We start from the raw sequence: 13,732 nt of genomic DNA on the forward strand, positions 1-13,732 counted from the left end.
AGAGGGCATGATTTTACACAAGAGAACATGGCTTATTTTCTATGGAATCTATTAATCTCTCCTCTATTTAAAGTAGCCTCCTGCTCCCTTTTTGGCCCTGGGCTAGAAGAACCACACTCCAGCTTTCAGTGGTAATGGTGTACTCTCTGATGCTATCCAAGCTCTCCCTTCAGCAGCTCTTAAACTTGAGTATTAGCTCCTTCTCTTCCTAAAAACAAAAACCCCTTTTCTTAACTTTATTTATAAGACAGTCTATTCACAGGAAGTACTGCCTTACAGGTTATTATAAGATGACTGGACATGATGAGCTGAAGATAATCTCATTCTTGTGATATTCCTGCTAAAAATGCAATGAGGAGACAGCAGACAAACCCAAATTGAGGGCAATTCTACAAATAACTGTCCTCTACTTTTCAAAAATGACAAGGCCAAGAAAAAGGCTGAGGACGTGGTCCAGATTAAAGGAGACCGAAAAGCCATGACAACAAAACGTGGCAAATGATCCTGAACCAATAGAAAACAAAGACAAAGAATTATTAGTGGTCAACTGAGACAGATCTATGGAGCATGGATTAAACAACAGTACTTTATTGATGTTATTTTTGGTAGGCACTGTAGTTTAACAGAGAATGTCCCATTCCTAGGAATTAGTTTTTAAGGAAAAAACAGCAAGATGTCTCTAATTTATTTTCATATGATTCAGGAAAAAAATTTTTGTAAATGAAACAAAATATAATTAGTGATGGGAAAAGGGTATACAGTTTTTTGTACAAGATTTTTCTGTTTATCAAAATTATTACTTAAAAAGTCTATTCATTCTCTACTCTCTGAGCCTTCCTTAATCTGAGTGCTTTTCACTAGGAGGAATTATCTGACATTGTTTTTTTGTTTTTCTTTAACGCTTTAGGGCTGTTAGGAACTGAACCAGGATTTAAAGCCTGCCTCTGCTAATAAATCTTCATGCTAATTCCATGATTTCCTCAGAAATGATATTGAAAATGGGTATAAACGAGTGTAAACAGTAAATAAAAACTTAATTACTAAGTTTCCTAGTGCTTGAGCTGTAATACTCAGTACCACCTGCTTTTGCAAAATTCCAATGAGCTCTGATGAGACTACCCGGGAAATACCAGTTCTTTTAGATTTACATCTCCAGAAGGATACACAAGAAACTAGTGTTCCTGGCTTCTTCCATGGGGTCAAAGGTGAAATTTGCCACGTTACCCTTTTTAGACCTCTCAATTTTTGACTCCTTTCTATTCAAGTATTATAAAAGGTTAATCACTTAAGTACTATACTGAGGGCCCATCTGTAGGGTTGCGGTAACCTAGCCAAGCAAATCTAAACAAGCTATTGAGGACCTAGATCAATTACACAATTGCATGAACTCATCCTTTTGGCAAATGGAAACCTGGTGTTAAACATACATAGATCCATCTTATTCAAGATGTGGTCATTGCCTCAAAAAGTTCAAAATTTAATGTGTAAATTGGTAATTAGTAGGTACCAAACCATGTAAAAAAACTTTATCGTTTGATAATTGAACATTAAAAATAGTATTTTTCATTCCTGCTACACAAGCCAAGGGATTAAATAGAACAATGAGGATACTGAACAAGTATGCTTACTATATATCACTCAGGAGTATACTAGTCAGCCATTTAAAATAGCAGATCTTAGTAAAAGCAAACTGCAGAACACCACTCATGGTAAGGACTAACAGCTTATTGGGAAGAATAGGTTTTATGATCAAATAATTCTGGGCAGTGACAGATACTGTTAACGGCAGCTACCTTAGCCAGTGAGCTCTGAAGGAAAGATACCTTATATTCCCAAGTATATATTAATTTTGCAATTAAGTCAAAACTTAAGAACAAAACATCCAACAGCCATAGGACTGAAATTGGATAAAGTCAGAAAACTGCCTTCTGAAAACAAGGTAAATAATAAAAATGTGAGGTTTCCTAAATGTAAACTGCCGAAGTTTAGAGTGCTCCAAGTCTAAATTAAGGAAATTAGGTTAAGGACTTTGGAAAAGGTGATTAAAGCTTCCTGGTTTACCTGAAAAATACGTCACAGAAAATGCTCAAACCACTATTAAGGTAACAGGTAAATTTTATGTGAAAACAAAGCAAGACAATACAAAAAAGTTTCATATGGTTAATCCTTCACAACAGCAGATAGTACTTATTATGGCTATTACATGTCATATGACAACATGTTCCTGATATTAACCTCTATTTTTAAAAAAAGATTTTAAGTAATCTCTACACCCAACATGGGGCTCAAGCCATAAACCCCAAGGTCAAGAGTCTATCTATGCTCCACTGATGGGGCCAGCCAGGTTTCCTGATCGTCATCTTTAATCTCCACAACTCACGGCTTGTCCTTGCCAATTTCATGGATGACATTAAAGCACAACGACTTGCCCAAGATAAACCATCCACTATGTCGATCCTAAAACAGGTGTCTGAGGAACTGAAAAGCCCTTTTCCTCATACTCAAGTCAGGAATGGCTTGCCAACTGGCAACTCTAGTTGAAAAAACCATTTACCAAATATTTGGTACTAAGTGGGAATACACAATAAATCCAAAACGAGCAACCCTCAGTAAGCATTTTATTGAGGAGATAAAGCATAAAGTAGGTTAACAAAGTGGGGAAAAGAAGATACCAAGATGAAAGGTAGTAACAACACAGGACTGGAACGTAAATCACAGGAACTGGTAGGACTCAAATTGGCCTTAAAGGCACTATGGCGTGTCAGTCAACACTATCAGGTAAAAAGAAAGGGGAATCGAGATGTTGCTCATTTCTATTTTTGCGCTCAGTTTAATACTCTATCTAGCCAAGGATTTACACATGGCATGTTGCAGACTCTCAGATTCTACTGATAAGTTAGCAAGGAACTAATAAACATTTCAGCAGTCAACTCTGTTCTCAAGTGGGCCAGTGTTATAGTGGTTTAGGTATATCCAATGACATTGAGGTCCACAGGGATAGAATAGGACTAGATTCTCAATAAGTTGGTCTTTGCTATTACCAGGAAACTTTTATGGGCGTAGGCACTTACCCATATAATTACCCACTTTGGGGGCAAGCAAGCTAACAACGTAGGTAAACCTGCCCATTACCATGTGAGGTTAGACTAACACAAGAAAGCCCAGTTGAAAGATGTTTTACACTTTTACAAAGTCAAATTTCACACTGCAATATTCCCCCCTCCTTCCTTTTTAAAAGGCTGTGGTTTTAAAAGCTTTTTTGTTCTTTCCCTGAAAACGAGAAAACTTTGGTCAAAGCCAATTCTTAAACCAACTTGTTCTTTAACCAAATTTTGAAAGGCAGCTGGAGATGTGCCTCTTCGTGAATTGTAACTTCTGTTCTTTCAAGTAGGAAAATAACTACAATCACAGACACTAGTGTCTTCTTTCAAATTCTGAAGTTTATACTGGGGAAAAAACCCATTTCTTGTGAATATCTAAACTTTAAAACAGTATGAGAGTAAAGAAAAGAAAATAAGGTCATGGAAGAAGCATCAGCCTTTTGGGGCACTATTTTCCTAAGAGTAGGCTCTAAAATTTTCTAACAGGAAGCTCAGAAATTTCTGAATAACAAATCTTTCTATGCACTAGCAAGTACTCCTCCCAGCTACTCTGGGATTTTGACACCTAAATCTTTGACTCAATTTTCTCAAGCAGCCTCATCTCAGGTATGCCTTCTGGATTATTGGAACCTACAAACCAACTCTAGATTATCATGCTTTCTAGTCACATCTGCGGCATGATGAGCACTATGCCACTATGCCCCACTATAGTACAATCCAGTCCTTGACACCTTATGCAGTGACAGATCCTAGAAGATAATAAAGCAGAATCAAACAATCGGTATCTTGGTTTCAAACCAAGATTAATGAGTGCTTTTAAATGGAATTAAAGTATCTGAACATAAAAATAGGGGGTAATTCATTTCTCAAATTGCAACTTCAACTAATTAGGTTTATAGATGCATGGACCCATTGGTTATCCAGTAACTCGTACAAATTTGCAGTATAATTTGGCTTCCACAGCATATATTAAAGTACAGAAAATTTAGAGGTTACCTGTGTAAATTCTTTTCAAGCCCACCATATGCTGTAAAGTTACAAGGATGATCTAATCAATTATCACATAACCCCATCAACCATTAACGACTGATGGCTGGGTGGAATTTCACTCTAATCAGCAACCAATTTTACCAAGCAACCTGTTAAGTGCCTGTTAAATATAATAATCTTCCAGCTGAAAATGCAGTATTTGCTTTTCTACTTTGAACAAGAATACGCTAAATTTCCAAAGAAAGGCTACTTCCATTTTCATACAACAAACACTAAAGACCATGGAACCATATTCTAACAAAACACTAATTACACTGACCATTTCTCCATAAAGTGGGATTACCAGGCTAAACGGGTTCTCAAGTATTAAGAACTACTTCTTCAAGAGTTCAATTAAAGTTGAAAAGTTTTCATCATTTAAAATCCACTAACTTAGGCAAAATTGTGTAATAGACGGACCACGAAATACCTTTTAAACTCAAAGGGGCAGATAGGACTTTGGCAAATTTGATTAACAGCACAAAATGTTATCCAAATCCAATAATTTATTGCTGGTCTGAGGCTTGCCTTCTTTTACACTTTGAATTTACATCGTTTCCACAAAGAGTAGATTACCAATATTTAAAGGAATTTAATAGTGACCTATTCAGTAAGGCAATTATCTTGGTAGCAAATTTTTATTGAAATCTTACATAACTCAAGCTTATAAAAAGCCAACATAATTGAAAATTGGGTTCTCCCTCTAAAGCCTTAGGTATTCAAAGCTTGAAACGGTTAATTTAAAAGTAAGCAAACAAAACAACAAAACCCCTGCAGCAGATCCTGCTGAAATACTTAAAAAAAATCTAAATGAGCTTAATCTTTACAAAAGTTATTTTAGCTCAAAAGCTATAAAATCAAAGTTATCTTAATTCTACAAAGAAGGGAGAGGATCTTTGACTTCATGCCACCATTTCTTTAGAACCTCATCTTTTTCATCAAATTTGGCCACAAATCAAATTTCTGTGTGCCCCTGTTTTCAGGAGATTCCTCTTGCAAAGAGGCCAAGTACAAACATGGAAGAGTAACTGCTTAAGCAAGTAGGAAAGTGTTCCATAATAGTGTGCAAAGAATGTAGAGTTCTAAGTTAATCTCTGGAACTCGATCTGGACCGTGACCTCGACTTTGAACGAGATCTAGAACGGGATCTTGAAGCTCTTTTTGGTGGAGGGGACACAGAACGTGCCTTTGAGGGTGGAGCAGGTAGGGGTGAATTTGAACGAGACTGGCTCCTTGATCTAGATTTTGACTTTATATCACCTTTTCCATTTTCTTTGGGGGAACGAGATCGAGAACGAGACCTGCTTCGAGATTTCTCATACTCCTTAGATCTGCTTCGAGAGCGTGAACGGGAGCCCCGATCAGACTTGGGCTTAGATTTGCTTTTTGATCTGGATTTCCTGCCTTTTGATCGAGAACGTGATCGACCTTTGCTCCGAGACCTGGATCTGGACAAGAAGAGCCAGATTTTTTTCTCAATACCTTGCCAGAACATACAAATAGAGTAACATTCAGAAAAAAAAGATCTAACAGCTCATTATTTACCTGGAGCGACTTTTTGAGATACTTCGAGATCTACTGCGGCTGCTCCTGCGACTCCTACTTCGTGACCTTCTTCTAGACCGTGACCTGTAACAAAAGATGCAATAAAAAACATTAATCTCATATCTCAACACAAACTTTTGTGTCATTTACAAAAAACAGTAAACAAAATATAATTTCTTACCATAAATTAAGTCCACCTTAAAACATTGAAAAGAACCTCAATGATGCACAACACAAAAGAGACTACATACTGAATTTCAACTAAGCATCAATTGAAATACTGCTGCTTGAATTTTTCTTTGCTGTTAGCAAATATGGTTTCTTCTCCTTTCCCTGTATTTCAACAAATTACCTTGATCTGCTTCCAGAGTAAGACCGCCTGTGGCTCGTTCGTGGTTTATCCTCAATGAGCCTGATATTTCTGCCATTTATTTCTGTACCATCCAGTTTATCCAAAGCACGCTTCATGTCAGAGTAGGAACGAAACTCAATCACGCCTTCATTTGTGCGTTCTTTGTGAGCATCCGCATAGGTTACTTCACCTGCTTGTCTCATGAAATCCTAAAGAAGCAACAAGATTAAACTCAGAAATGTAATGAAAAAAACCTACGTACTGTACTGGATTCTCAGAAATTTAAGAAAAAAGTGAAGCAAAAGCCTACCTTTTAAACATTAGCCATATCTTTTTTTTTTTTTTTAATTTATTTTGAAAGAGAGCACACACACGGGTAGGCGGAGCAGCAGAGAGAGAGCGAGAGAGGATCCCAAGCAGGCGCCGAGCTATCAGCGCGGAGCCCGGATGTGGGGCTCAAACCCACCCAACTGTGAGATCATGACCTGAGCTGAAATCAAGAGTCAGATGTTTAACTGAGCCACCCAGGTGCCCCAGCCGTATCATTTTTATCTCAAATTATAGCACATACCTTTAAATCTTGCCAACTGCAACGACTAGAAAGATTTTCTACAATAAGCCTGAATTCTGTACGAACAGGTGGTCCATATTTGTCTCTGCCAGAGGTTCTCCGACTGCTGTATCCACCTCCACCACCTTTATCACATGAAGAGAATAATTAGATGCTTTGTAATGACAGGGATGCATGTTTTTTGAAAGTTAGTACAAACATATCAACTTTTATTTACTGGAGTAGGACTTTGCTATTATACTGCTAAACCTTCGATACAGTTGTGATTTGCCATAAATTAAATTAAGGGCAAGTCAAATAGACTAAATCCAACTAAACTTCTCCTACAATCTGTTAGAGAGTGACTGCTCCTTTATTCAATTTACCTCGCTAAGTTTTATTTTACAGAACATTGTAAAATATAAAACTTAACTGATTACATGCATTTCTACATTTTACAAAAATGTTTACTAGTTACACTAAGTACTTACATCACAGTGTGAGGTTTTTGGTGGTGGTTTGGCCACAAAACACGCAAGGTAACAGTCACCTAGTTCAGATTAACCAGTTTTGTCTAACCCTTGGAATCCTCACCATCACCCTGCGTCTAATGGCAAAAGGCTGCTGTCGTCATGGCTTCCGGTAAGGTCAGCCAAAGGGTCATAGGGCAAGGGTCACACAATGTATGGAAAAGCCAAGGCCAATCAGGAAAGGCAGTCATCTTAGCCTCAGTGGACACAGCCTCAGCCCCATTGGTCACTTTCAAATTGAAACATCAAGGACTTGTTAAAAAGTTTGAATTCAACATGCAACAATTTCAACATCAAACATTTAACATAACCAAACCCCTCCCACCTCCTCCCAGTAACATGCCCCAAATAATTCAAATGCAGCATAAAGCTTATTTAAATCTGTGTGGTACTATACCACATTAGTTAAAAATAGTATTTTCTTTGGCCCCCGCCAATTTTAATAACTCTAAGACCTAAACTTAAAACTCCTCCCCTAACCCCGTCCCCACCCCACCTCCACCCCAGCCTGCCCTCAACTTCTACTCTAAAACATTCACATTTCTAGCTAAAGCACTGTCAGGTAAGCAAGGGGATACAACAAATACTGCCATCCCTCACTTCCTCCGTGGGCAGAGCCCACGACAGTGCTGACAGGGGCCCAAGCCACCCCCCGCCCCCAACTTAGCAAAAAAAAAAAACAACAACAAAAAAACCCCACAACAAAATTAAATATATAAGCCCCAAAACAGCCCAACCCTGGCTAGGCAAAACCCACAACCCAATCCCCGCGCTCCGGCGTCCCGTAGCTGTCCCGGGCAGGCGTGAAGGCAGCGGCGCCCGGGGACACTGGAGCCAGTGGACCCCTGCCACCGCGCCTGCCCGGGCTGGGAGGCCCCACCCCGCCCACCCTAAGCCTGCGCCCGCCCCCCAGGATCCCAAGGACGCGGAGCGCGCGGGGGTGGGACTCACTGCGGCTTCCGTAGCTGTAGCCGTCGCGATCGCGGCGCGGGCCCCGGGCGTGCTCCACGATCACGCGCTCGCCGCAAAGCTCTTTGCCGTTCAGTTCGTAAACGGCGTCGTCGGCGTCGCGGGAGTCCTCGAACTCCACGAAGCCGTACCTGGGGGCGGTGCGAGAGCCGGGAACCGGCAGGCGACGTTAGGCCGGGGGCGCGCACGCCCGCGCGCCCACCCTCCGCGCGCGCTCCCGCGACCCCGCGCCGCCGCCATTTTGGAGGCCCTGCCACGCGGCGCCGCGGCCTGGGCCATCTTCTGTCCAGCGGACCCCGTCGCCGCCAGACCCAGGACACTGCGGACGGACGCGGGCTCCCAGGCCGGACTCACCCATTTTTGAGGTCTATTTCGAGGAGACGGCCATAGCCGCTAAAAAAGCGCTGGATGTCCTTTTCCCGGACGTTGTAGCTAAGGCGTCCTATGTAGACGCGCGGCATGTCTGTGGCGGGCGAGGGGCCCGAAGGCTGGCGTCGAACGGCTGACCGCAAAGCAGGAGCCGCGGTGCGGGTGCGGGGACGGCGAGAGCCCGAACACGCGCCTCACACCGCAGCGGCGGCCGAGTCCAGCCACACAATGGTGCGCGCGCGCCAGAGCTGCACTATAAGGGAGGGCGAGCTGGGGGCGGGGCCAGCGCGTGGCGTCAGCGCGCAACACGTACCCTCCCGCTCTGGAGCCCAGGGCTCGGGGGTGACTTGCAGGTCCACTTCCGCGAGGTTTTGGGGAAGTGCAGTTCTGCTCGCTTACACAATTTTCCCCACCCATTATTGTAAACGTAGTTTCCCGTCGTCGAGCCACAGACTTGTCTTCTAATTTGTAGTTTTTAAAAAACCTTGGTGTGATCTCTCCGGGACAGGAGCTTGGGAGGCAGTCCCGGAGGACTCCCGGTTTTCATTGGTTCCTGATGTTGTCGTTAATAGGACTCTGTGGTCTCTGATTGGCTCCTTAAAACGAGGCTGCAAATTTCCTCCACTGATCGGCTCACGCTCCGCTCGGCGGGTAACGCGCGCTCCGACCCATGATTATCCCGTTTCACCTAATCCGAGGTTTACCCTCCGGAGTAGTGGTGACCCGCACGTTTCGCGTTACGAGCATACAGCCTTGCGGGCCTCTATCCCTGGTGGTCTCACAGCTATCATCAGCCTTGACCGCCTCGCTGCTCGTCCCCCTCCATGGGTCTTTTCTTGAAACACTGGCAAGTCACCTGTAGATTGTTGTGTACGTGGTAATTCCACTCTCGCTGTGGGTGCTCCCAAAGGGAGTACGACCGAGGTCTCTGGCCCAAGAAAGTTAATCAAGACCTGGCAGCCCTCCTACACAGGTGCTCTCTTTTTCTCCTCCTCATGGAGAGTCCCGTGAACCAACAGGTTGCAAGCCCCCGTGTATTCGATAGAAATATACATTTTTTTTTTTTTTAGTGTTTCATTGGACATGCCTTTTAAAGCTGGAGAACTACATGAAAACCCCGAAGGAGTAAGTTTAAGTGGAGAGCAGAAAGCACTAGTGTACTCTGAAATTTGACTACAGGAAAGGAGACTGGGAACGAGGGAGTAGAGAGGTGAGGAAAGACGGGATAGCACGGTGTTACAGAAGCCAAGAGAAGAAACAGTATCGGTGAGATAACACTGGCTGTTCAGGCATTTCCGAATATTCCATTTCTTTTTGAGCGGTTCAACCTTGATATTCTTTAGCTGGTTGAGAGAGGGCGATTTGGCCTTCCAGGGAACTTTTAGCAAAGTCTAGAAGCAAACTGATTATCACGACAGGGGGAGAAGTGTTAATGCTCGCATCTAGCGGTAAAGGCTAGGTAGTGCTTAAAAGTTAAATACAACACAAGAATATAGATCTATAAAAATTCGTGGGATATAGTAATTAGGGAAAAGAAAATTCAACAGTGCGACATTTTTTCACTCATCAAATTGTCACTATTTTTAAAAATGTTAAAATTCATTATGGGAAGAGGTGCATCAGGAAATGGCGGTGATACAGTGTCGGTTGGACTGAACATTCTATTTGGGAAGGTAATGGGGTAGTACTTACTAAAAGATGAATATAGGCAATGGGGTGTCACCTTCTGTCTTTGCAGTTAATGTGCCCAAAGAGAAAGATGCAGCTAACATCATCCTTTGCTTCCTCTAACCTCTCCCCAAAGGCCAATGGCTACTTTTGTTTGTTTTCTTGTTTGTTTGGGTTTTTAAGTTATCTCTGTGTCCTATGTGCAGCTGGAACTCACTACTCCCAGATCAAGAGTCACATGCTCCATGGACTGAGCCAGCCAGGCGCCCCCCAGTGGCTACTCTTAACAAAAAACCATCAACCCACCAACTACAGAAGACAGTCTCAAATGATCATCATTGAAGGTACTGTTGGGCCATCAGCATTCTGTAGAGTCTTGTTGATGATCTAACTCACCTCTGTTGATATTTTGGAAGAAAGACTCAAGGGAGAAATGATGGATGTATAGCACAGGAGGCCACTTCTTTTAGATACCTACAGTTGTGGCAGATAACGATCACTATTGCTGATTCTAAAATTGTGGAGGTAACTGCCGAAGTCTGTCAGCAAGAGAGAGTGGCCTCAGTCTGATCCAAAAGAGAGTTAATAACTTTGAATCCATCCATAAATACCCAGATTGTAAAGGATAGTTTAGAGCACACATTGTTGTGGTTTTCAATCCCAAGTACCATGTGATTTGAAGTGGGTATAAACTGAATTGTGATAGGTTTTGCTATATTATGTCTGGAAAACTTAGCATTCCAGAAGCTGTCATCTTGAATGGATTTGGGTTGAACTTGGCAACTCAAGTGTGTTTACATGGAGTGGAGTGAATGTATGCAGGTGTTGCTGTAGAAATGGAATTCAGAAATGGAAATTGTCAGGGACAGAGTTTGAAAGAAATGTGAATCAGATGATTGAAAGAGCTCGGAAGTGATGAGATTAAAGGTACATTTCAATTGCGGTATTGGATTAAATGTTGCCAAGCTAATCCAAACCCTTTTTGAAAAACATCTGTACAGGGTTCATCTAGACAGGGTTTTTCAACCTAAGCATTACTGACATTTGGGGCCAGGTAATTTTCTGTTGTGGGGGCTGTCCTGTGCACTGCAGGATGTTTAGCAGTGTTCCTGGCTGGCATCTACCTGTTAGACACCAGTAGCTCTTTCCCTCCCCCCAGCTGTGACAACTAAAAATAGATTGAGTGAAGAGCATTAAGAGGTACAAACTTTCAGTTATAAGTCATGGAGACGAAAAGTATAGCACAGGGAATATGGTCAATAGTATTGTAATGATATGGTGTGGTGACAGATGGTGACCACACTTAAGGTGGTGAACATTGAGTGATGTATAGTTTTTGGATCAATCTGTTGCACACCTGAAGCTGATATAACATTGTATGTCAATTATAATTCAGTAAAAAAAATTGGGGGGTTAACAAAATGTTTTGAAATGTTGACAAATGTCTGCTAAAGCATAGAATTGACACCTAAGGTGTTGCTTGTGACAGTGAGGGGATGTGTGTCACTGAGAATGGGCTTCCCTTGTGTTCTGAGTATTCAAGGAGTAACCAGAATTTTCAGCAAAAGTGGAAGGATAATGAGGTTTCACCACCCAAGAAGACTGGGGAGGATACTTTGGTGGCTCAGTCTGTTGATATCGGACTCTTGGTTTTGGCTCAGGTCATGATCTCACAGTTCGTGTGTTTGAGCCCTGTGTTGAGCTCTGGCAGTGTGGAACCTGCTTTGGATTCTCTCTCTCCCTCTCTCTGCCCCTCCTGCGCGCGCTCTCTCTCTCTCTCTCTCTCTCAAAATAAATAAATAAACATTAAAAAAAGAAGACTGGGGATATACTGAAATATTTACATATCTGGTGTCATCTGAGCAATATGACAAGAAAATGTAAGGCTCTAAGTATAATTAACTGTGAACATATAATTTTTTTTTCTTTCTCAATACATGAATTTGAGCCCACAGCATCCAAGCACATGCCTGGTATAATGCTTACATTAAGAACCTACAAATAAATTAACTCTATTTATGTCAAGTGGAAAAAATGCACAGAGGGGACCCGAGATATAAATCTGTGAGTTTGTCAAATACTAGATGAAACCCCCCAAAAAAGTAGACTGAGAGCAGAAGAAAATTCAGAACTATGCCCTGGGGGACTGTATTAACTCCTATGTGTAAGCTGTATGGCTGCTGTAACAAATTACCATCAACTGAAGGGTTGAAAGCCAACACAAATTTATTAGCTTGCAGTTCCAGAGGGCAGGAGTCAAGTGGTTCACTGGGTTAAAATTGGTGTCAGCCTGGCTGCACTCCTTCTGAAGGCTCTAGGGGAGTATCTGTCTCCTTGCCTTTTCCAACTTCTAGAGACTGTCTGCATTCTTTGGCTTGTGGTTCCTTCCTCCATCGTTGAAACCATGAATTTTGGTTGAGACCTTCTTGCATCTGGTTACTCTGACCCTGACCTCTGCTTCCATTGCCAGATCTCCTCCTCTGATGCTGAGTTTCTTGCTTTCCTCTTATAAGTCCCTCACCCCCACCCCCACCCCCAGCCGTGATTACATTGGGCCCACTTGGATACTCCAAGATACACTCTCCATCCGAAGATCCTTGACCTAATCACTTCTGCAAAGTCTCTTTTGCCATGTAAGTAAGGTAACATCTTAAATTCTAGGGATTAGGACATGCACATCTTTTGTGGGGGCACTATTCTGCCTGCCAGAGGGACTCTGAAACTTAAATACAGGAAAGGAGACTGGGAAGGGAGATAGGGAAAGAAACCAAAGAATACAGTGTCACAGAAGAAGCCAAGAGAGGAAAGGGTCTCAAGGAGGTGGTGACCTTCGACAAACAGAAAGTTCACGAGGCTTTGACCCAGCCACCGTACTCCTAGAAATCTTTTTGACAAGAGGATTGATTTGTAAAACCTTAGGCCCTAAGATGATATTCTAGCAGTGGAATACTCTAATCACTAAAAAGAATGTTAGATTTATCGATTTGACAAATACTTATTGTGTGCCTTCTGTGTGCCAGCCACTGCTCTTGGCATTGGGAATACAACAGGGGAGCTATGCATCAGGGTTTGTAAACACACCTTAGGCCAAATCTGGCCTGCCAGCTGTTGTGTAAGTAAAGTTCTGGTGGAACACAGCCATTCATTCACGTATACCGTGTCTGCTCTTCAACCACAACAGCAGTATTGAGTAGTTGCAATAGAGACTGTCTCCCACAGAGTCTCAAATATTTAATAGCTGGGTCTTCATAGAAAATGTTTGCCTACCCGAACCCCTGATATAGACTTATAGAGATGCTCATGGTATGTTGTTAAGTGAGAAAGGCCAGGGTTAATATATGCATGATTTCATTTTTTTAAACAACAATAACCTTCTCAACCTCCCAAGCCCCAGCACGTTATATGAGTATGCATGTGTATGTGGGGTTGGACTTGTGGTTGTCTCTCAGCATCAGTGAGGTTAGGTCCTACATAATCATGTCCCCACTAACTTGCTCTCAGTGTTCCTTACTCCTCCTTCTATCTGCTCCTTACTGTGCCTTGAATATGTCAAGCACACACCCACCACAGGGCCTTTGCATTGAATGCCTCTCTGTGTCTGGAGCTCTCTTTTCCTGTG

The 13,732-nt window shown here is 42.2% G+C and overlaps 1 protein-coding gene and 1 long non-coding RNA gene across 4 annotated transcripts in view; one reads left to right on the forward strand and one right to left on the reverse strand.

Moving 5' to 3' along the window:
- Positions 1-2,601: 2,601 nt before the first annotated feature.
- SRSF6 (serine and arginine rich splicing factor 6) lies at positions 2,602-8,689 on the reverse strand. Its single transcript, XM_027070137.2, has 6 exons — positions 8,431-8,689; positions 8,059-8,207; positions 6,599-6,723; positions 6,028-6,236; positions 5,676-5,759; positions 2,602-5,578 (listed from the first exon to the last, which is right to left on the reverse strand). The coding sequence occupies exons 1-6, from the start codon at positions 8,535-8,537 to the stop codon at positions 5,218-5,220; spliced, it is 1,035 nt and encodes a 344-aa protein (XP_026925938.1). The 5' UTR covers positions 8,538-8,689; the 3' UTR covers positions 2,602-5,217.
- Positions 8,690-8,713: 24 nt separating this feature from the next.
- The window catches only part of LOC106969022 (uncharacterized), a 110,014-nt gene continuing 104,995 nt past the window's right edge, over positions 8,714-13,732 (forward strand). For all 3 annotated transcript variants that reach the window (XR_008289091.1, XR_008289092.1, XR_008289094.1), the window contains exons 1-2: positions 8,714-9,570; positions 10,320-10,457. This is a non-coding gene — a long non-coding RNA (uncharacterized LOC106969022). The remainder of the gene's footprint in view (positions 9,571-10,319; positions 10,458-13,732) is intronic.

The sequence above is a fragment of the Acinonyx jubatus genome, chromosome A3 (assembly GCF_027475565.1).
Source record: "Acinonyx jubatus isolate Ajub_Pintada_27869175 chromosome A3, VMU_Ajub_asm_v1.0, whole genome shotgun sequence".
NCBI classification, from domain to species: Eukaryota; Metazoa; Chordata; class Mammalia; order Carnivora; family Felidae; genus Acinonyx; species Acinonyx jubatus.